Raw genomic sequence first — 23,480 nt, 5'->3', positions numbered from 1 at the left:
TGCCTGTATAATTCATATATAATACACATATATATTTATATATGTTATGCATACCTATATAATACAATATGTAATAGTTTAGGCATATAAAATAAACTTATACATATATTAATTACCCTTTATGAAAAAAAGTCCTGGATAAATGGCATTCCTATTAATGTTTATCTAAGATATACCAAATATAATTAATGTAGATAAGCAAACTAGTTTAACCATAAGTAAGATGCTTATCTGATATGCAACCAGACAGACTTGTGGGTCTTTTATTTGTCTATAAAAAATAATCACACAGGTAGGTAGAGCAAAAAGTGAAAAATTAAAGAATGCCCATTAAGTAAAATAATTTGAATTTTAAAAAATAATAATTTTAAAAAACAATCATTATTAATATTATTATTTCTTTTATTACAATATTAAAATGCTAAAATGTGAATTATGAAAAAGATTTTTATTAGGAAAGAGGTCTAATACAGTAAACATTACCAGCTTTTCTCTAACTCAGAGAGATTTCATCCAGGCCTTATTCTCAGAGACAAATGTTTTATGAAATGTTTCAAAACATCAATTGTTTTCAAATTCTTAGACAAAAATGAAATAAACTAGCTGGGCAGTGGTGGCGAATGCCTTTAATCCCAGCACTCAGGAGGCAGAGCCAGGCCGATCTCTGTGAGTTCGAGGCCAGCATGGGCTACAAAATAAATTAAATAAACTATTGTGTTCATATTGGTGAAGATTCCTTAAGTGTATCAAAATCCAAATACAGCATGGGATTAAGGAAAACCTGAGTAACTAAAGCATCCAACATGCACACTGAAATTGATCTTTGAGATAACTCACTTTAAATTTAAGATTCATGTATGAATTCTCTTTATATTTACAGTGGAAAAGTTAATGAAAACTCCTGTTTTTTACTATTATACTTTTGCTGATAGGAACTGAAAAGAGACACATGTATATGACCTTTATATGTAGCCTCAATTCTATCAATTAAGTTGGATCATCAAAATTAACATACTTTCAAATGTTGGGGGAAAATATAAGATATATAAAATTTTCATTCCTTGTCTTGCATATTATACCTCTTAAAGATAATGCATGTGTGCATTCTTGAGAGTGTAGCATGATGTTAATTTTGCTAATTCCATTGTAACTGATGAATATAAAATCCATTAATTTCCTATAATCTAGATAAACAGAAGGAGAAGAAATAGACTCAGTAAAAATGAAATACTTTGCTTAAGAGTAGTCTTTTTTAATTTTTAAATTTTAAACATATGTATTATGCTTCCTCTATTACGTAAGAAACTAGTAAGTATGCCTTACAGTTGTGACTGATGTACTGATAAACTGCCAAAGATTTTTTTTTAATGCTATTATTTGATTCTTAAGAATAAAATGGAAATAGCAGGTGGGGAGGAAATGTCAAGACTAATACATGACTGTGAGTGGCAAAATATTAATGATCATTTTTAAAAGATTATGAACTTACCTCTCTGTTTTCTGCTTTTGTAATAGTGTCAATAGAATAGTCTGCTCATTATTTTCCAACCCTCCTTTCATGAGACTCACCTCAGGTAATCAGAATCTCTTGTGAGTTTCAAATATTAGTAAAATTCAACACACACACATTAACATAATGTGCAGCTCAGGGTGGGAACAATAAAATTAATTATGTATTAAACGTTGATATTTACATTATATATGCTGAAATGGCCCTAAATATTTTTTAAAAATCAGAAAACATATCAAAAATCAGGACAGAAAACATATAACCAGTTAGTAGAGTTAATTCCTTGCATACAGTTTTCATTCAATTTATAAAAATTGATAGTTTTTTAAACCATCTTTCTCATAATTTAATTCTTAAAGTAAAATAGTTTTCTTAATGTTCTTTTTCCATTACTCCTGTGGGAAGAGCAAGTCAATATCAAAATAAAAATAGTTCAGTTACTAATTTGAAAGCAGATAAATTCCCAGACACATATCAGAGATTATTTACACAAAATAGAAGCTCTCCCTATAAATCTGAATTATTGGATCATACAGAGTGTCTTGATATCTAAAACAATGTTACAACTATCCTCATCCCTTACTGTTTAAATATGGCACATTTGTAACTCCAAAGAATGAAGCCACTGCTTGAGTAAAGTTCAGGTTACATACTAGACACATAGAATGTCTGCTTTGTAACGGTCCCAGCTCTATGAAATCTCTTCTCGGCATTTTACTTCTGTGTGGCACTCAGTTTACATTAATTTAGATTATGTTTCAGTAAGTTAAAAAAAAAAAGTCTTAGAGATGTTTTAAATAAGAACAGCATGGAAGAACCCATAGAAAGTTAAAAATAATTAACCAATAATCATTAGACAGAAGAAGAAGGAGGAAAGCCCTCTTGTTGGTCTCTCACAGCTACGGTTATTCTTCCCCGTTACTTTTTAGCATATATCTTTCATAGATAATGTGGGTAGAAATAGCTTTCAATTAATTCCCATGGTAATTCCTGATCAGCTGACCATGCCTACTTAGTATACAGTGACAGAAGTGTGTCTTTATGGATTATTTATGTCTGCCAAGCTGAAAGAAGGAACACCATTGGGACATAACCAGCGCATGTCAAATATCCATCATCCTTGATGCATTCACAGTTTGTTGATAAAAATACTTAGCATTCATCACTTTTAGAGTACGAGGCTTCTGGTTTAGATGATCTTAGGTAAACTTTTCTATCAGTTGTTTAGTGGTAGGAAATGATTTAAATGATAATCATTCTTTCTTATCAGACTTTCTTTGGACTGCCAGTCCCCAAATAATGACATGGAGACCTATTTCTAATTGTAAAGTGTTGGCCTTTAGTTTAGGCTTGATCCCAACTAGCTTACAACTTAAATTAAAACATTCATATTAATCTACATTCTGTTTTGTGGCTCCTTACCTTTCCTCCATAATGTATGTCTGCTTCACTCCATAACTTGCTAGCAAAATCCACACACCTAGATTCATCCCGAGCCCCTTTCTCTCCCTGGGAACCCCACCTAACCTCACCTGCCTAGCTATTGGCATCTCAGCTTTTCAATTAAAGAACTCACAGTGTGACACATCTTCACACAGTGTGATAAATATTTCTCAACAAATGATAAATATTATTTTGTGTAATTCCTGTTTCTTCTTTCATGAGGTGATTTTCTATTATTTTTTGGAGTGAATTTTAGCTTTATTTTATTTACCAAAGCTCCTATCTCCTCTACCCAATCATTACCTCCATCAGACAACTTAATGAAATCACCCCCAGATGCAGTCGAAACACTACCTAATCTCATTACAATACAGGACCTCCTTTCTATTTTAATCTTTTCTTCTACCCATATATCTCATCCTGTTGTTACTTAGTGTTTTTCTTGGCATTTCTCCTTTTACTCTTGTGTTTCTGTGTCTTACAGAAATCATATTATCCGTATTTACTGCTCTTGTGTTTTCTTTCTTTCCTGTGGTCCTTGGAACACCTTTGCCTCAATTTGCAACTACATTCTTTTCTAGGTCATTTTAATCATCGCTCTGGTTCCTCTACCCATTACCCCATGCCATCTATCTATGCTTTTGTGTGTGCACAGTAAAAACTCAGAGTTGAAGGTTCCAAAACAATGATTTCAATCATTTAATTTTGTCCCTTTACATTTTTAAACCAAATCCCATAGAAGACAGGTGTCTATTTGAGCTGTAATTCAAGAGTAGCTAAGTTTTGATAAGACTTTCCTAATCATCATGTATTTTTTGTTTGTTGTTGTTGATACTTTGCTTTATTTTTCTGGTATTTTGGTTTATATATGAAATGTCTTCTTCCAAAAGGCTTGTATGGGGGAAGCTTGGTAGGATTAGAAGACTGTCATTGAAAGCTGATTAAAATGAGGATCCTTACCTAGGACCAATGAATTAATCCACTCACTATCAGATTCACAATTGGGTGTCATTTTTAAGTGATGCTGGAAAGTTTTGAAGCCGTGGCCCACTTGGCAGAAATACTAGGAGCATGTGATTAACAGCTATACCTTGTCCTCAGTCCCCTTTTCTTCCACTCTTCTCATTTCAAGGTAAGCAGCCTCTGTCATACGTTCCTGGCATGATAATGTTGTGCCCCTTCTCAGACACAAAGCAATGGATCTGATTGAACTTGGACTGAATCCTCTGAAACTGTGACACAAAACAAATCCTTCTTCCTTTAAATGCTTCCTTTTATATATATATATATATATATTTTTTTACAGCAACAATCACAATAGTAAAACTGTTGACACATCCTGCTAACAGTCCTTACTTCAGTGCCTTACGTGAAGGCATCCTGTGTGGGCCAGCTTTTCCTCTCATTGGAGTGTTTTGAAAAGGGTTTGGTTTCAAGTACTGGGATATAGTTAAACATTTCTTTAAAAAAATTAATAGAATTAGAAGTATTTTAAGAGAATTAGTGGAATTTGGTCATTTATTTAGTCATGGAGGAACATGGTAAGACTAGATTTAATTGGGAACCAGCATAACAAACACAATAAAGGCTGTCTCTATTTATGTTCTATTTCTGTTTCTCCCTGTGATAGCCTCCCCCTTTGCTGAGAGAAAGACAGCGTTTGTATCAGTGAAATGTATAGGTCTTGAGTCTGTACTGCCTAAATGAAAAGCCTGCTTTCCCTAATTTCCAGTTGCTTGATTTTGGCCACGTTTCTTCCTGTACTTTGTTTCCCTTATCCGTAAAGTTGGAGTGGCAATAAAATCTACTGAATAACATTCCTAGCATAAGAAAGTACAACCACTGGAGAAGAAGGCTTTTGAGAACAGAGTCTAGCATATAATACATGTCTAAGAATCACAGCCTTTTCATATGGATGTAGCAGGGCATCTGCCTTTTCTTGAACAACTCATATTTTGAAGCAGATTTAGACTCCCAATCAAATAGCTCTGTGAGAATATGGAAGTACTCTTTCCCACAACCTTTGTTTGGCCAAATTACAGGAAAAATTTGAAGTCTTCTTGCTTGTTTTTTGTACCTTGCCCTTGACCAGTATTCTCAAGGGACTGTACATCATGATCAACTCCTCCTCAGTTTTCTTCTTTTCTCCCATTAAAGCTGCCACAATTGATCAGGCGATGCATGACAGGGAGTGTGGATAAACTATATTAGTTCTTATAACCAGGTGATTTGCTGCAGTCCATGAGACCTGGGGATAGGTTCCATTCATACCTGAGCCATGTTACCTCAGAGTTTCACTCTTTGTTTACCTTTACTCAATGTTATTTCTGACTCAGGAATGAATTGCTCACGAGTAGCAGTGAAACTCTCACCACAAGCCACATTCCAAAGCTACCAACTTCCTTTGTTTGCAGTTCTGTTCCTGTTTCTTCTGAAACTGTCTAAATGGGAAGCAGCAGAAACTTAGAATTGAGTGTTTGGGTGTTCTCTGCTTATGGCTCTCATTCCAAAGAACAGGATCAGTCTGGAACTTTAAAATTGTCAAATACAGAAATGCTATCCTCATATGTCCTTGAAAAGATAATTTAATTGACTTTGATGAAAACCCTTTTGCACAAGAAAAGGTTGAATGAAAATGTTGGTAGGATTAATCCAGGATTAGCAAGGGATTCCACAAAAACCCTTCTTCACACCAACCCTCCAGGCATGGAGCTGAGGGCTGCATACCAGCATGATATAAATGGGTAGGTAAGAGAGCAGTGACGTAGACATGAATGGCACCTTTTGGCAGAAACTGTCTTTCACACAAAATTGGTTAGACTCCCTCAAGCTATACTGCACTTTCACCCAAACACTTTATGTATTTATGGACTATTGATCTTAACTTCAAACATTGGAATGTGCACACACACACACACACACACACACACACACATACACACACACACACACACATTGATGCACACACGTGCACACAACGTCACTCATGTGTATCTGCATATACACAAACATGTGGACACATAGAATTCTAACATTTTCCCCAAATGACAGAAAATGTTTGAACTGAGTAGGCACAGTACACTGGAGTCCCCCATACATCTGAGTCCAGGCCTAATCCTGTGGCATTTCTCAGTTGTCTGTAGGTGTTTGTGTACGGCTGAGACCTCATGAATTTTTCCTGTCCACTTTGTTATGTCTACTGGTTTCACCCTTGATCAGCTCGCATTTGGCCAGCCATGAGTTGATGAGACATTATGGGTATAGCTTCTGACATTACTAGGAGACACAATTTACCAGAAAACTCCCTGACTCTTTGGCCCTTACAATCTTTCCACCCCTTCTTCTGCAATGTTCTCTGAGCTTTAGGCGTGGGAGTGTTTTGTAGATGTGTCCATTGGGACTGGACTCCACAACTCTACATTTCAATTGGTTGTGATTTTCCTGTAACAGTTTTTGACTGTTGCAAAGAGAAGTTTCCTTGATGAAGGGTAAATTTGATTTTTCTTTTGAAGCATTTCCAGTAATACTACAAGCCACATACAAATAAAAATGATATTGAATAGTCTCATTAATAAAAAATTAGAAGTCTTCAAATCTGAAACTCAAAGACTTGGACATACACCAGGAGATATTACTTCTTCTTTCTGGCAGATTTAATTTAAAATAAGCTACAGGGGGTGACCAACATAATAAAATAATACCAATCTTCAATTAGAATAATTAAAACCTAACTGTGAATTAATTACAAATAAGATTTGAATTTCCCAAGTTAAAAATTCAGTTGAAAATCATTGTTTGTTTGAAGTTATACTAGATATAAACATTTAATTTTGTATATATGGAGTAAAAATGAGATGACAGTTTCATTGTGTACAGGATTTATGTTAAAGCAACTGCATAATTTCCATATTCTAAAGTTTTGAAGATGATGGAATGATCAAGCTTTTCCATTGCCTGTCATTTTGCATGAATGTAAGCAGAATATAAAATCAACATACACTTTAACCTTTCTCAAAAGAATATCAGCTTTAGGTACAACCTAAAATACTAAAGATTAAGTCACACTTGGGGCTTATAGAGCTGCATGTCCAAAGTGCTTGAAAATGCTCTCAAAAGCAGGGAGTGCTTAAAAGGATTATAACTCTCCAGACTATTGTAACAAAGCACACTATGCTACAAATAAGTCCTGATGTGGCTGATGCAGAAAAGAGGTGCTGTAAAGAGTGTGCTTTAGAGAGGGCTGCAAACTGTGTATGCTCAGAATAAGACTCTTTCAATTCAATGAGCGGAGCTCAGATGTCTCCAGAGCTTTAGAATACTACTCAGCAATTATGTCCCAGTTGAGATTTAATTATCCCATTAGATGCTTATTTACTACTACATATTAGCTTACAGTACACCATTAGAGTGGATGTACTAATAAATACATAACCATTTCTAGATAGGAATAGCTTAACCAGATAATTATTCACATTTATTTTACAAGCATTTAATAAAATGCAGAGAACAATGTGTTGTCAGTTGCAGACAAACATTTTATGTACATATGTGTGTGTATTTATGTATATATATTTTAATGAGAAGAAGGATAGACATAACATTTTTGGCTACTATTATATTATATAATCTCTTTTGTAATGAAAAAGATCCTCTGAGAAGTTTAATTTGACCCATATGATACATGAAGAGATCTTAGAAAGGGACAATAACAGAGATACAGAGAATCCCAAATGTTGTTTATTTAAAAGAGAGCAGCTTAAAATGATTTTTGTTGAATTTGTTCTATGATAATTCCATAATGTGTGTAATGGATTTGGATTATTCTCACCTTCTCTTTTCTTACATGTCCTGAAAGAGTGATTTCTTCTGCCGTTTTGCATGAATGCCATGTTTGGAAATTGACTGTGTTTATTTCTAGAGTGCCTCCTTTGCTCTTTTGAAAATGCACAGTGTAGTGGACTTTGTCTAAGTGAGCTGAGAGTCCTGGCAACTAAAGATTGGCCTGGGTGTCATTGTTTCTCTTTATAACCTTCTTCAGCTCTGCCAGAGTAGCAGCCAGCTAGCTTCCTCACTCATGCAGCCTCTCTAGTGTGAGTTGTATCTCTCAGTCCAAACCTACTTTGGATATGTACCCGTCCATGACTTGCAATAAGCTTTGTGGTACCACCCGTTTCCACGCTGATGTTCTCATGTTCACTTGGTGTTTTCTGATGCAACAGTAGCTGTTAAGGAAAAAACGTTCACATCTTCTGCCCACAGATTATACTATCTTCATTTTATTTCCTTTATGCACTGTGGTCTTATCTTGAACCTTGAAGTAAGACAACAGAACTGCCTGAATTTTATTTCCATCATTGAGAATTCACTGATAGAAGATTCTTTCTTATCATAGGTCCTACCCTAGATACCATGCGATATTTTTCTTTCTTTATTAAGTTGTGTTCACTTTTCTTTTCACTTAAAAGGAAGCATTTCATGGCTTCTCTTTAGCATATATAAATTTCCAGCCTCATTACCCTAGTGCTGTGGGGCCATTATTAAGTAAAATAAGGGTAGCTTGAACACAGTCACTGCAATACTGTGACAGATAATCTGATGACTGATAGGCTACTAAAGTGACTAATTGCAGGGAGAAAATATTGTGTGGTTATGAGGAAGAAAATTGATGGTTTGCTTCCAGGCTAGATGGCCTGTAGACATCATCATGATCCTCAGATCTATGAAAGATTCATAATTAATGAACTGCTTACTTCTAGATTTTTCCATTTAGTAATTTCTGTCTGCAGTTAAGTTGCAGAAAGTAAAACAGCATTTGGGGTGTGACTCCTGAATGGCTTGGAGGATAGTTCCTTAAAGGAGCTACTTCAGCAGCTAGGGAAGCCATTGCCCATCTTTCTTTTCCGTTTTCATACTGTTGGAATGATCATTAACTCCAGTAAGCAACCTTGGTATTGGTAACAGAAATAACAACAGACAGACACTCAAAAACCCGTGCTCTCAAGATAGCAAAGCAGACAGAACAGAGAAACAGCCAGCTTCTCTGCAAAGTCAGGGTTGTACACCTCCATTCTCTCCAATTCGATGGAAAAGTTAATGTTATCCAAGTGTACTGGTCTCATAACAGAAATTCTAGCATTTGGGAAGTGAAGGCAAAAGGATGGTAAGTTCAAGGCTAGCCTGAGCCACCGAGCAAGATCATGTGTCTTTTAACAGGAATGACATCTAAAACAAAAGAAAAAAGAAAAGCAAACCCTAAAATAGTGGTTCTCAGCCTTCCTAATGCTGCAACCCATTAATACAGTTCCCCATCCATAAAATTATTTCTGTTGCTACTTCCTAACTGTAATTTTGCTACTGTTATGAATCATAATGTAAATATCTGCATTTTTCTGATGGCCTTTTGGAGGTCTTGACCAGTAAGTTGACCAATAAGAGACCATTGCCCTAAAACAAAACAAACACAATCCCAGCCTTGTTTGGATCACTATCATTTCAGCTTTTTCTGTTGAACATAACTGCATACTCTCCTTAAAGGAGAGAAGAGTGAATCTGTTTGAATTATTATTTCATTGCTTTGGCAGATCTAATAATTACACTACTTCTTTAACTCGACATGCCTTTACATTTCAGCATTCAACTGTGGCTTCACTTCAGAGTCTTCCTTTAGACTATAAAACGGGACAGTTGTGTTTAAGTCTTCTTGGATTACATTTCAGTGTGGGAGAAATCTCCACATCCTTCAGAGCCAGCACAGCATGATATCTCATTACCACCCTGCAGTTATTAGAGGAGCTTCCTCTCAAGTTTGTAATCATGTGAAAATGGCAGCCAAGTACTTAGTCAAAAGATAGTAAGTGTGCTTCAATTAAAGCCTGATAACAACACAAACCTTTCTTTTCTTGACTCATGTATAAAAGCTGTCCAGACTGACATTTCACTACACAATTAGAAACCAGTACTACAGTGTGTTCAAGTATCTTTCAATTAAAGAGAGAATAATTTACATATGTATATAATGAGGCAGAAGTAAAAGGAGATGAAAAGGTTGGAAGCAATAGAGGTTGGAAGGGAATTTGGGAGAGAGGAAGCAAGTGAAACAGCAAAATAAATCAGTAACTGATGAAGTTTATCAACAGGCCATAATAGTAAGGAAACATATTATTAGAAAGTCATCTGAAGTTGGGTACCATCATCCTATAAATGGGAAATGGACATTGGAATGAATTTATGGGACCATGCCATCTTAGGGACAAATGCCAGGAGAGATGTAAATCTCAGTTCAGCTGTCATTTGAGGCAGATGGCTGACATTAGCTTTCCTCTGTAGAAAGACAGCTGTACTAGTCTTTGTATTTGGTTTGGTTTTGGAGACAGTCATTTGCTGTAACCCAAGACAGCCTCCAATTCAGAGATCTGTCTCTTTAGGGCTAAGATTATAGGCATGGCCCATCACACCCAGCTTTCACAAATCATTTAGTAATTATATATGAAACAAGTACAAAAGAAATGCTTCAAAGCCAGTATTGCAGAAGAGTAAGCATTCCAGTTGTCTATTACACCATACTAGGTGTAAAACATTAGGTTTGCCAAGACCTTCCAGGAATGCACCCCGCTTCTCCTCCAAATCCTACTTCTCCTCATTCCCCCTCCCCCATCCCTCTAAGTCCTCTTTCTCTTAGCATGCAGAGTTCTCTAAAGGACCTTCTGAGTGCTGGACTCTGCTTTAGATCTCTTCCTGACCAAGCACACCCTACTTTCACTCTTCGCTAGAAGGACACTGCCTCCTGGTTCCTCTTGGGAATTCTATCAGAAAATCTAGCAAGCCCCATCCCTACTCATCTTTCTTGTTTTCTACCTGACCCTGCAAATATATACTAGACATATTATCTGTCTCCTAACATTATGTTTTCACAAAGACAGTAAAAACTCAATATCTGTAATAATACACTGCACATTATAGACAGAGTCAATTTCAAATGAAAAAAAGAATGAATGGATGAGTTAATAAAAACAAAACCACACAGACATGCTTATAAGATTTGAATTGCTGTTGAATTGTTACATACTCTTTTGCAAACTTTCTAGGATGTGTCAATTTATACAGATGCCTGTTTGCATGTACAACACACATGTATAGAAATACCTACTTGCTTTATGAAATTGCACTTTTTCCACTGAACCAAATATTTATGTGTAGACTTAATACATTACTGAAGAAAAATACTCTTTTAAAACAAGATAGTTTTACATTTTAAATATTCTAGAGCTTTTACTATGCAAAGCATATCAATATTCATATCTTTCTTTATAATTGTCATATTTTCAACTAAGTTCAAACTCCTTAAGCTATTTTCCTCTTCTTTTTACACATATAATTTGCATGTATGTTAGTATATCTGAAGAAAAACTTATAAAAGTTAAATCATTAGATCAAAAGAGTATTCAGTTTTTATTTATTGTAGAAAAGTTTAACCATATGTCAGAAACTACTAGTCCCAAACTCATGCATACTTTATAGTACTTTGGATGCTGTTTGACACATTACTGTGGTTTTGTTGCTTATTTTTTTTTAACCAGGCCTCACTCTCAGCATCTGGTATTTCTGTTAAGAATCTGTTAGGATTTTTGAGTTCTCCTAATTTTGGGCATGTCATATTCTATTTGTTTCATCCTTAGTCCTCCTATAGATGATGCACAACAGATTCTATAGGTGTTGATAGCTACTTATATTTAGAATTCCTTGTATGTAGAATCCCATGGAGATACTTTGCTATATATTTTTGTTCTGGTTGCAAATCATGAAGTTTTATCCTAGTTTCTCTATCTTTCTAAAATGATTTAATTTTATTGATGCAGTATGTTGTCTATCAGAATCTCTAGAAGGTAGATATATACCATCTTAAATTAAGTAGTGTCAAATGTCCTTTTAGTTAATACAGTTTATGTGTTGTAATGCAATATATGAGTGTTTGTAGGGTATTGTTTGTCATATCATGGCTACCATTAGATACTATAATATTTTTTAGCCTTGGCAGTCTAACAATTACACAACTATATGTCGCATTAATGTTACCTTTATGAATATAATTTAAGGAGGAGGAGATCATTTGTCTATTTCCATGTCTATATGAGGCAATCGTTATATGTTCCCATTAATTAATATTTGTATTTTTAAACATATTTCTAACAGGGCAGTAATCTTTTGCATTGACACCTTTTCTTCATACATTAACAAATTGGTGGACTAGGTTTAATGATTATTAATGTAGTAATTTATATAAATCACAAATGTTCTAAATCTCTTGGGATTTTTTTTGTAAACATTTAAACATTTCATAATCCAAAGTTATTCTTTATTTTTCTAAACAAAGGAAAATCCCACACTTGACACTTTTAAATTAACAGACTATATTTGGATTTACCAGTGGAGTTTTGATCATGATTAATCAAACTGCTTTCCTTTGCTTTTTGTAGTTAAAGCTACCTAAAATTCCTGCCAGACAATGCTAGAGTATCTAAGTACTATATTTACTTCAGCATGTTTTTGCATATTGTTTTTCCTTTTACTCAATAAAATTTAGCTGCAATTTTCATTTTTCCAAGGAAATAAGTAGCTTTCTTGAGGTCACAGTGATAGGTAGAGACTGAATTTAAAATAAAACCTGCTTGGCTCTAAAATCTGTCCTCTATTTACACAGTTTCTTTTCAAAATCCACTTGTTTTCATTCAGAAAGAAAAACAAATCTGTGGCATGTAGTACATGCCGGGATTTTTGTGCTGATTCCTAAGACTACAATGATAAGTAGCTTTATTTCTGACTTTGGAGATTATTGCATAATATCCTATTGTGCTTTTGTTCCATATTTCCCTCCAGAAAATCATATGTAAATCTCTATAAAACATTTCATTTAAAATGTTTTTAAACTATAAAAGCAGACATTTTAATATAATACATATATCATTTAGGCACAAAGACTCTTTCTAAAGTAATTATTGTTTAGATTAATTTTAATCAGAGAAGAATAATTCTAAAAGAATACAGTAAAGGTTTATACTTAAAAAATAAAGAGTATCATTTTTTCTAAAAACAATCATCTTTGGAGTTCATTCATAAAGATCTTAAAAGCTGGTGTTCCCTAATTCCTCTTTAAAGATTTACATACAGAAAAACATGGCAACTATTTTAAGTCTTTTATCCTCTTTATATTAGTATTTATTGCTATGTATCAAATACCCTCAAAGTTACTTTCTTAGAGCCAGAATGATTAATCCTTTCAATTTAGTGAGGTGGGCTGAGCACTCTGCTTCTGGGAAATGTCAAGGTGTTTTGCAAGAATACAGTCATGGCAAGATTCTGCTGGGCTTCCTTCCCAATTTACCCATATCATTGTTGATGAAATTGGTTGTTGATGACTTTTGGGCAGGAGGCGTCAGTTTCTCTAGGGACTTCACTTCTTTCATGGCTGTTGATCATAGGTAGCTTTCAGTTCTGTACCAATTGGGTCTCTCTATAGAGGAACTTAATAATTAGACAGCTTACTTTATCAGAGCAAGAGAGCAATCCAGAATACAGTAGAGGCACATTAGCAAGATGGCACCCACATTGAAAGCTAAATGGAATAGTTCTGTTCTAATCACATAACTGGATACAATTCTTTCAAAGCAGGTCACCCAAAGTTGGAGTCACCCAACATACAAGTGGAAGGGCACAGAACAAGGCATGTAAAATATGAGGTGAGAGGCATCACAGGCATCTGCTACAGCTTTTTATCTATACAATTCTGTTAACACCAGTTGATGTGTAAAGCAAAAGTAGCAAAATTAAGTCAGTATGATGCAATAAAATTCTGTCAATGACAGCCATTATAGGTTTACTATATGCTCAGTGCTAGGCTGGACATTGTTCATCTTTGATGTCACTTAATATTCTTTCAAGATTACTAGAATGATACTAACGGCTAATTTATAAGGTCTGAAGAGAACCCATGTAAAGATGGTTGTGGTAGTCTATATCTCTAATCCCAGTGTGCCTGTGATGAAATGGGAGTCAGGGACAGGACAATTCCTAGATACTCACAGGTCAGCTAGTCTACTGTTTGGAGCAGCAAATAAAAGATTATTTCAAACAAGGTGAAAGTCAGGGTTGACATCCAAGGTCCTCTGCCCACCAATACATGTATCAAGACACATGTGCTCTGTCTCTGTCTCTGTCTGTCTCTCTCCCTCTCTTCTCGCATAGATATCATACACATGAACAAAGATTTTTTTTAAAGAGTTTAAGAAATTACTTAATTTTCTCTCATTTTATTCAAAGAAGTTGGAGCATTAAGGATAACAGAACTAGTAAGAACTGGCTAGCCTATTTGTAATTTCATGATTGGTGTTGCCATATTGCTGCTAAAATATGTTTATATACATATAAGAAAAATATATACAGTCTTTTGTCTAAACATTGTAAACTAGTCATTCTTTAATTAATGTGTTTATAACTGAATTTCAAGACCAAACCATCTTCTAAATAGGACTTTAAAATCTCTGTGGAAAAAAAATGCCAGCTATGAGTTAATGTCCATATAAATACACTACACAGTTAGGCTCTGCTGCACAGCATGCTTATAAGTCCACATCAGTTATTACTGTGAACTGTGGAAAAGCCTGAACAGACTTTTTGCAGATAATTATACTGACATTCCTACTTCATTACTTTTAATAGAATTGAATTGGTGGTACTCATGCCAGCATATGTGAGCATTACCTTCAGAAGGAAGACATGTCACATGTCCTAATTCTCAACCGGATGGACAGCTTTTGGCAGGAGGTCACTTTATAGCATGAAGGACATGTCAGCTAAGGGCTGAGCTTTAATTAAAATGAGATGAATTTGAAAATGATTTCAGAAATGGTCAGAGGACCGAAAGTGGTTACATAACACAGTTGTGTGCACAAGTTTGTCATTCACGTCAATGAACATCTAGGGTTTACTTGCTTACTGATTCATCTCAAAAGAGAACTAAAACATTCTGTAATGTACACAGATAGATAATAAACAGGGTGTAAATAGATAGATCATAGGTAGATGATAGATAAAAAAAAAATAATGCATGTGACTTTTTTTTTGAGCTGAGGATCAAACCTGGGCCTTGTGCTTGCTAGGCAAGCGCTCTACCAGTGAGCTCAATCCCCGCCCCCACATGTGTCTTAATTAAAGTTTCTATTACTGTGACTAAACACCATGACCAAAAAAGCGAGTTGGGGAGGAAAGAGTTTATTTGGCTTAAACTTCAACTGCTGTTCATCACTGTCTTAGGGGTTTTTGTTGTTGTTGTTGTTGTTGTTTTTATTGCTATGAAGAGGCCCCATGACCACAGGAACTCATAAATAAAAATGTTTAATTGAGGTGGCTCTCTTACAGTTTCAGAGATTCAGTCCATTGTCATCAGGATGGGGAGCATGGCAACATGCAGGCAGATGTAGTGCTGGAGCTGAGAGTCCTACATCTTGACTCAGAGTCATCAGGAAATTGACAGACTGTCACAATGAGTGAAGCTTCGGGAAAGAGACCTCAAAGCCCACACCCATAGTGACACACTTGTTCCAACAAAGCTATACCTCTTAATAGTGCCTCCCCCTTTGGGGGCCATTTTCTTTTACACCACCATCCCACTCCCTGGCCCCCAACAGCTTATATCCATATCATAATACAAAAAATGCATTCAATCCAACTTCAGAAGTCCCCATAGTCTATAACAGTCCCAAACTTATTTCAGTGTCCAAAGTTTCCTCTGAGATGCACAACAATCTCTTAACTGTAATCACCTGTAAAAATCAAAATCAAAAAGCAGATCACATACTTTTATCATATAATGTCACAGGATGTACATAACCATTCCAAAACACAGGGAAGGTAGCACAGCAAGGAAATACTGGCCCACAGCAAAACCAAAAACCAGCTAGGCAAACTCCAAACTCTGCATCTCTGAGTCTGGTGTCAAAATGATATTCAGATCTTCAGTACCATTCAGATTTGTTTACTGCATCACACTTCTTTCTCTTGGGCTAGTTCCACTCCCTGTGAGCAGCTGTCCTCTGCAGCTATCCAATGACTCAGACTCTGGCATCTCTAACATCTTGGGTTCTTCAAGACAATCCATGCTTCCATGCTTCAATTTCACAGCTTCACACAATGGCCTCTCTACTAGGTTTCCATTCAGGGACAGCCTGACACACATTTATTTAGGTGTGCAGGTAAATTCTATAACCCATTTCTTCTGTCCTTAACTCTAAAGTCACAACCACATGGCCAAGTCTGTTGTTTACAGAGGCTAGAACATGGCCCTCTTGTTTAATTACATCTATACCAGTTTTCTGTTTTCATTCACTGCCTAAGCTTGGCTTTCCTTAAACTTGCTTTTTAGACCAGGCTGGCCTCAGACTCACAGATAAACCAGCCTCTGCCTTCCCAGTGCTGGGATTAAGGCATGTACCACCACACCCAGCTCTAAGATATTCTTTAGTTCCTTTTCACAAGTTTGAAAGTTAGTAAGGTGTGATCTTGCCCTGTGGTCACCACTCCCTATATTCACTTCCTCAAACCATTTATCTCCTTGAACACAGGATTTTGCTCCATTCCACTTCCTGGTACTCTTTTTCTCCTCAAAATCTACATGTTGTAATTTACCCAGTTCAGCTTACTCCTCTTTATTATAAATCTTCATTAGAGTTAATACTATATCTACATGGCAGAGTCTATCCTAGGCTGTTTTTGAGATTTCTGCCAAAAAATTTAATCTGAAACCCTTCACTTTAGCCTCAGGCAGACTCTTTGAACAAGGACAAAATGCAGCCACTTCCTTCACCAAAATATCACAGAAACTATCTCTAGGCAACATACTAAAATTCTTCTCTGAAACCTCTTGAGTGAGCCCACAGTTCAAATAAATCTTAGCATCACCATCTTCCATGCTTCTACTAGAGTGGCCCATTAAGCAGAGCTTAAAGCAGTCCACTGCTTTCATAACCCAAGGTACAGAAGTCCAAATTCCTCTCAACAAAAACATGGTCAGGCCTATCACAGCAATATCCCAATCTCTGGTACCAACTTCTGTCTTAGGTTTTTATTGTGTGAAGAGACACGATGGTCACAGCAACTCATAAACAAAAATGTTTAATTGAGGTGGCTCTCTTACAGTTTCAGAGATTCTGTCCATTGTCATTAGGATGGGGAGCATCGTGGAGTACTGGTGCTGGAGCTTCGAGTCCTACATCTTGACTCAGATTCAACAGGAAGTTGACTGTCACACTGAGTGAAGCTTGGGAAAAGAGACCTCAAAGCTGGCCCCCACAGTGACATACCTCCTCCAACAAGGCCATACCTCCTAATAGTACCACCCCTTTGGGGGCCATTTTCTTTCAAACCACCACAATCACTAAAGGAAGTCAGGTCAGGAACTCAATCAGGGCAAGATTCTGGAGGCAGGATCTGATGCAGAGGCCATGGAAGAGTGCTACTTATTGACTTACTTCCCCAGGCTTGCTCAACCTGCTTTCTTACAGAACTCAGGACCACCAGCCCAGGGATGGCACCACCAACCATGGCCTGGACCCTCCCCCATTGATCACTAATTGGCAAAGTGCCTTACAGCTGGGTGTCATGGAGGCATTTTGTCAACTGAGGCTCCTTCCTATCTGATGACTCTAGCTTGTGTCAAGTTGACACACAGAACCAGCCAGTATAGCACATAAAACTATTTTATAAAAGATTGCTCTTATATTTGGTAATTAATAATATTAAGAAATATTAGAAATATTCTTTTAGGAAACAGTCTTCAGTTATTGAAATTACATAGTGCCTGAACTTGGGAGACTGAGGCAGGGGCATAAATTTAGTTTACATGTTCAAGACCAGCCTAGGTAAAATTGATTGAAACCATGTGGAAGGAAAAAAGCCAAAAGAAAACATTTAAGGGTAACATTCGGCACTTCCACTCAACTCAGTCTGTTTTCTGTTCATAATGACTATCCATCATTTAAATCACTTCTATAGATGGCTGTAAATAACAGTTGGGTACCATTGTTATTCTCTTACTCACTAAATTCTTAATTGCATGTATTCCTAGCTGAGAGATTTTTTTATAACTATTGACCCTTTTGTATTTATATATATATATATATATATAACATAAAATCTGTCACATTTCACAAAAATCTCTAAAATGTATCATTTAAATAATTATTATAAAACAAGGCCACATTTAAAAAAGTTAAGGATCAGAACTTTCTAGTGACTCAAAAGCACATTGTGTGCTTCTTGCTTTTATCCTTCCTTGCAACATTAATCCCCTTTGTGGCTTTCTCATCCCTTAAAAGTAGTTTTACCTAGTTTTGAGGAATTTTTGGATTTCTTCCTTCCTTTCTTTCCTCTTTCTTTTTTCTCCCTTCCTTCCTTCCTTCCTTCCTTCCTTCCTTCCTTCCTTCCTTCCTTCCTTCCTTCCTTCCTCCCTTCCTTTCTCTCTCTCTTTCTTCTGTCTAAATTATATGTTTGTGAAAGCAAATGATATAAGTGTCTATACTTACTCTTTATTGTTTTAGAGGATCTCTTTTGTCAACCAGAATGTTATAATTTGAGCAATGAATCATTTGGATAATCTCCAGTTTGGAGCTGGGACATAAGTGTTATCTATCTTCCTCTATACGTCCTTTGTATATGTTAGCAAGAATATTTAAGTTTATTAACTTTTTGCTATGTAAGATCAAATCAATTTCAATATGATTGAATCTAAACTATTTTCAAAAGCAAATGTACTTGCATCACATGAATTTCTGTATTTCTCTTTCTCACACATTCAAATGATGCTATTTTGTTTTCTTTTTAAAATTGGAATGAGGTCTTACTATATTCCTAGTTTGGTCCTGAATGTTTGGTTCTATATGTTCCAGTAATCTCCCATCTCAGAAGACCTGGAACCATGCTAGATTTCTTATTTCTCTTCTTCCTCTTCCTTCTAATCCTCTTGCTGTTTCTCTTATTTCTATTCTTATTGTTTCTCATTGTAATTAGTTTCTGTTGTAGAATATTAGTTAAACATGTCTTACATTTGTTTATGCTATGCAACATTTATTTAGTGGTGCAAAAATGTGTTGCATTCTTTTTTGTTGCATTTGTTTATCTCTGAGAAGCTGTGTTACTTTGTCTGTCCAAAATATCTAATTCATCTAATAAAGAGCCAAATGCCCAATAGCTAGGCAGGAGGTAGGAAAGGTGGGACTGGCAGGCAGAAAGAATAAATAAGAGAAATCTGGGAAGAGAAGATCAGGGAGTGAGAAAAGGATGAGAGTAGGACTCCAGGGGCTAGCCACCCAGGAATACAGCAAACCACAGAGTAAGGAGTAAAAAAGGTATATAGACTAGAAAAAGATAAAAACCCAGAGGCAAAAGAATAATTTAAAAAAAGCTGGCTAGAAACAAGCCAAGCTAAGGCTGGGGATTTTATAAGTAAGAATAAGTCTGTGTATTTATTTGGAAGTTGGATGGCAGACCCCAAAAAATAATAAAGAGAAAAAAAAAGTACAAGTTTCAGTTATGCCAGCAGCAACATCCTATTGATTTTAATTTTAGTATATGTAGTTTGGTAATTTGGACATTAATCATATAAAATCCTTATTTTGGTCCTTGTTACTGTTTCTAACTTATAACTTCATATTTTTAGGACCCAAATTTATACTTAAACAGGCTGAAACTGTCATTTTCATCTAATTGCTGTTTCATTTAACTTACAGAAAATTGGTGAATATACTTTCTGTATTTTAAAATTCTCACCTGACTTATTTTGGTTCAGGGATGCCTTCCAGAAGCCCTCCTACCGTGCACTGTGCAGACCTTTCCAGCACCAGAACACAAAACCTATGGACCTGAGGCTGACCCACCACCCACATTATCTTATGGTTCCTGGCAGCAAAAATATGCATATGTGATGAAGAAATCATGGTTTAAATATTTGAATGTAGAAACATGTACATTGAAAAATTTCCAATTAAAGTTCATAGTTGTAACCAGAGGTTTCAGTTCTTCTTTTAACTACTGATTTTTAAATAATTTTATAAGTTCTCTGAGAATTTTGTACAGTGTATTTTGGTCATATTCATCACTGACCCAACACCTCTCCAAACCACTCTCCTTCCCTACCCATCCAATTTTGTTTCTCTCTCTCTCTCTCTCTCTCTCTCTCTCTCTCTCTCTTTCTCTCCCTCTCTCTTTTTCTCTCCCTCTCTCTCTCTCTGTCTCTCCCTCTCTCTCTCTCTCCCCAACCCCCATCAAGTCCAATTTGTGCTGCCCATATACTCTTGGATATGTGGTATTTCTTGGGGCTTGTTGGATTTACTAGTGGTGACTCTCTTAAGAAAACCTAACTCTCTGCTTCCAGGAGCTTTCAAGTGCCCATAATTCCTCAGCTAGGAGTGGGACATCATGTCCACATGCCCCAGACTTGGATTGGATTGGATTCTTCTTCATATTCAATGAGAACACAGCTGTCTCTGGTCATTTACATACTCAATAACTCACAGACACAAGTATAAATATTAAAAGTATCTTACTCAAGAGGATCAGAATTTCTGTGTGTTGCCTATTATAAACCCATAAATATTATTGAAATAATCATAGGAGTATGTTTGAGTCTCCTGTTTCATGTATTTCAAAATGTGGGGGTACATTTCAGCATATCTGATGTCCGTTTTCCTCTTACTCCCTGCTTATACTGAATATACATGTGTATATATGTATATATATATGTATATGTATATATGTGTGTGTGTGTGTGTGTGTGTGTGTGTAATATAATTTCAAACACTAACATTGATCAATGTAACATAAGGCACAGTTCACAATGAATGTGGCATCAGTAAGAATCTAAGTAATAGCTCATCATTCTTGACTATTTTCCCTGCAAAGGAAATTTTGGTGTCCTCAAATTTAACAGCACATTTATGAAATATTTTAATACTTCCCCAAGTTAGACGGAAAATTTTTGTAAAAACTACATGACATTACTATTGACAAATCACAGAGCTGACACATTTTTGATTTACCAATAATGAAAGCCAATTTCAATCATGTTGAAAAATTGAATTATGTTCCTATCTGTTTGTCAAAAATCACCACAGTTGTTATATAGAAACCATTAAGAAATTTACAGGGAGAGATATTTAGAGAAATAATGTTTTAGATGCTTTGGTCAATAAGCAACTTTAAAACCTGTTTATCTTTTGTGCTTAGGTTAATTTTCAGCTTTTTAGAACTTCTCATTTATTGTGATTTTTGTTTTTACTATAAATAAATATTGAGTATTTCACCTAATTTGTTACTGATTTTTTTTAGTATATCCTTTTCCTTAAAAAATAACCCCCAAAGAAATAAATTCTGGTTCTCTTATAAACCCTAGATTTTTGTCTAGTTCTTCCTATTGGAAGGATTATTCATTATAATTTTGCTACTAAATGTGCATAAAATGGGCTTTGATGTGGGAATGTTTTTCACTTCTAGGTTTCCAAATTTTTACTGCTCTTATAATTGTTTTGTTCTATGAAAATTATTCTTGTAATATTTGACCATTTAAAACATGTTTTAAACATTTTTATTAATCTATGGAAAAATTAAAAATAATATGGTAGTGTTTAGTTGACTATGTGTGTTACAAATATCTTCAAATATCCAAATACTTCAAAATATAAAAATATACAATGTTACAAACATTTTATCACATTTTTCACTTCATTTCTTTTCATGGTATTTAGTTATATACCAAATAATGGATTTCATGCTGGCATTTTTTTTTTAATGTGAGACAAGACAGACTGTACCTGTCTTTCCTGTCAATGCCGTCTCTCTTCTGTTCCTTCAGACCCCTTCTTCCCTGCGCTCAGTTCCCTTTCTAGTTTCACGTCCTGCACATAACTGTGTTTTCACTGTCCTGCACATAACTGTGTTTTCACCTGGGTTCTGTAGCCTTGGTCGCTGATCTTGTTGTCTTTCATTTTGCAGCAGAGACTACTTGTACAGAGTGTGAAAAAAATTCAGCTTTATCTTTTTTTAAATAAAGAACGACATTTAACTTTTTTCTTTCCTTATGAGAAATATTATGAGAAACACCTACCTCTGTCATATGTCCACATGTAGGAATATGCTTTTGGATTTTCTGTTCTAAGTATCACTTTGCTCACCTTTAAAATTGCTGTTTATTAAAGTCCTATACTGTCTTACTTATTATGGCTTTATAATTATTATTCTATATAGTTGGTTGAACAATTCCTCTTTGTTTTCTTTCTATTACTCTTTACTTTTGTATAAAGGATTTTAAAATATCTTGTCATGAATCATGAAAAAACCTAGTTTACAATTGAAATTATAATGGATGTGACTATAATCAGGAAATATTCTACTTTCAAATACATTCTTTGTAGCCACAAGCATGGACCATTATTATGAATATTCATGTAAAGATCAGCCCATAGTTATTTTTTCAACTCAATTTCACATTATATATTTGCTCTTGGAATTTAATTGGAAATTAATCTAAATAGCATAATGGTTTATGATAAAGACTTATTAGTGCACTTGAAGTTTGTATTGTAGTTATGCTGACTACTTATAGGATATGATGTCTAATATTTTCTTGATATTAAAGTTTCTGCAACACTCATGTTACTGAAAAGATCTGTTTAATATAATGTATGGATTCTGTTCAAGAATTAAGGTAAATGGTCTTATTACCTACTTAATTAGAGACTTCATTATTGGATGTTTACCAGAAGTGTACTTGGCTAAAGTCCAAAAGCTGGAGATGTTTTCATAGCATAGCTTATTTGTAAATATTGTACTCAATCAGGATAAAGTTTAAAGTAGTTAAAAATAAAAGGATACCTTGAATAATAATTCAAACACCAAAGTAATTTTTTTCAGTTTGGGGAATCAAAATCAGAACCTCATCCATGCCAGATCAGTGTTCTAACCACTGTGGTGCATATCCAATCTAAGTAATTTCAAGAACTTTGTCTAAAGAAAATCATTCTAGCACTGTGCCTACCAGTTAGCACACATGTATGTGCATACGTGTATTGGTGCTTGTTTGTTTGTGTGTGTGTGTGTGTGTGTGTGTGTGTGTGTGTGTGTGTGTTATATGCATGTATGTGAATAGTACCATCACCTATGTGTGCGCAGGTGGAGTCCAGCAGTCTACATTGGATATTTACCCCTGTAACTTCTCAACTCATCTACTGAGATCCCAGGTAAACCTGGAGCCTGTCATTTGGACTGGACAGACTCACCTTTGAGCTCTCCAGATCTATCTTCATGCCCCACCCCCAGTGCTGGGTAATGCAAACTTATTACCATGCCTAACTTTTACGTGTGTATTGAAGATATGAACTTAGATTCAAGTGTTTATACAACAGGCATTTTACCCTGTCCTGAAGGCCCACAACAATTATTTAGTGTAAGAAATTTGCTCTTTATAATGAACTCATGGGAATCTCAA

At 35.4% G+C, this 23,480-nt stretch overlaps 1 protein-coding gene across 2 annotated transcripts in view; it reads left to right on the top strand.

Annotated features, from left to right (window-relative positions):
• Positions 1-20,190, top strand: part of Adgrl3 (adhesion G protein-coupled receptor L3) — a 763,485-nt gene extending 743,295 nt beyond the window's left edge. For both annotated transcript variants that reach the window (XM_036200955.1, XM_036200954.1), the window contains one exon: positions 19,788-20,190. In XM_036200955.1, the coding sequence (XP_036056848.1) occupies positions 19,788-19,864 (77 nt within the window). In that variant the 3' untranslated portion in view covers positions 19,865-20,190. The remainder of the gene's footprint in view (positions 1-19,787) is intronic.
• The last annotated feature ends 3,290 nt before the right edge of the window (positions 20,191-23,480 follow it).

The sequence above is a fragment of the Onychomys torridus genome, chromosome 10 (genome assembly GCF_903995425.1).
Source record: "Onychomys torridus chromosome 10, mOncTor1.1, whole genome shotgun sequence".
Taxonomy (NCBI): domain Eukaryota; kingdom Metazoa; phylum Chordata; class Mammalia; order Rodentia; family Cricetidae; genus Onychomys; species Onychomys torridus.
This window is presented reverse-complemented; position numbering and strand designations above follow the sequence as displayed.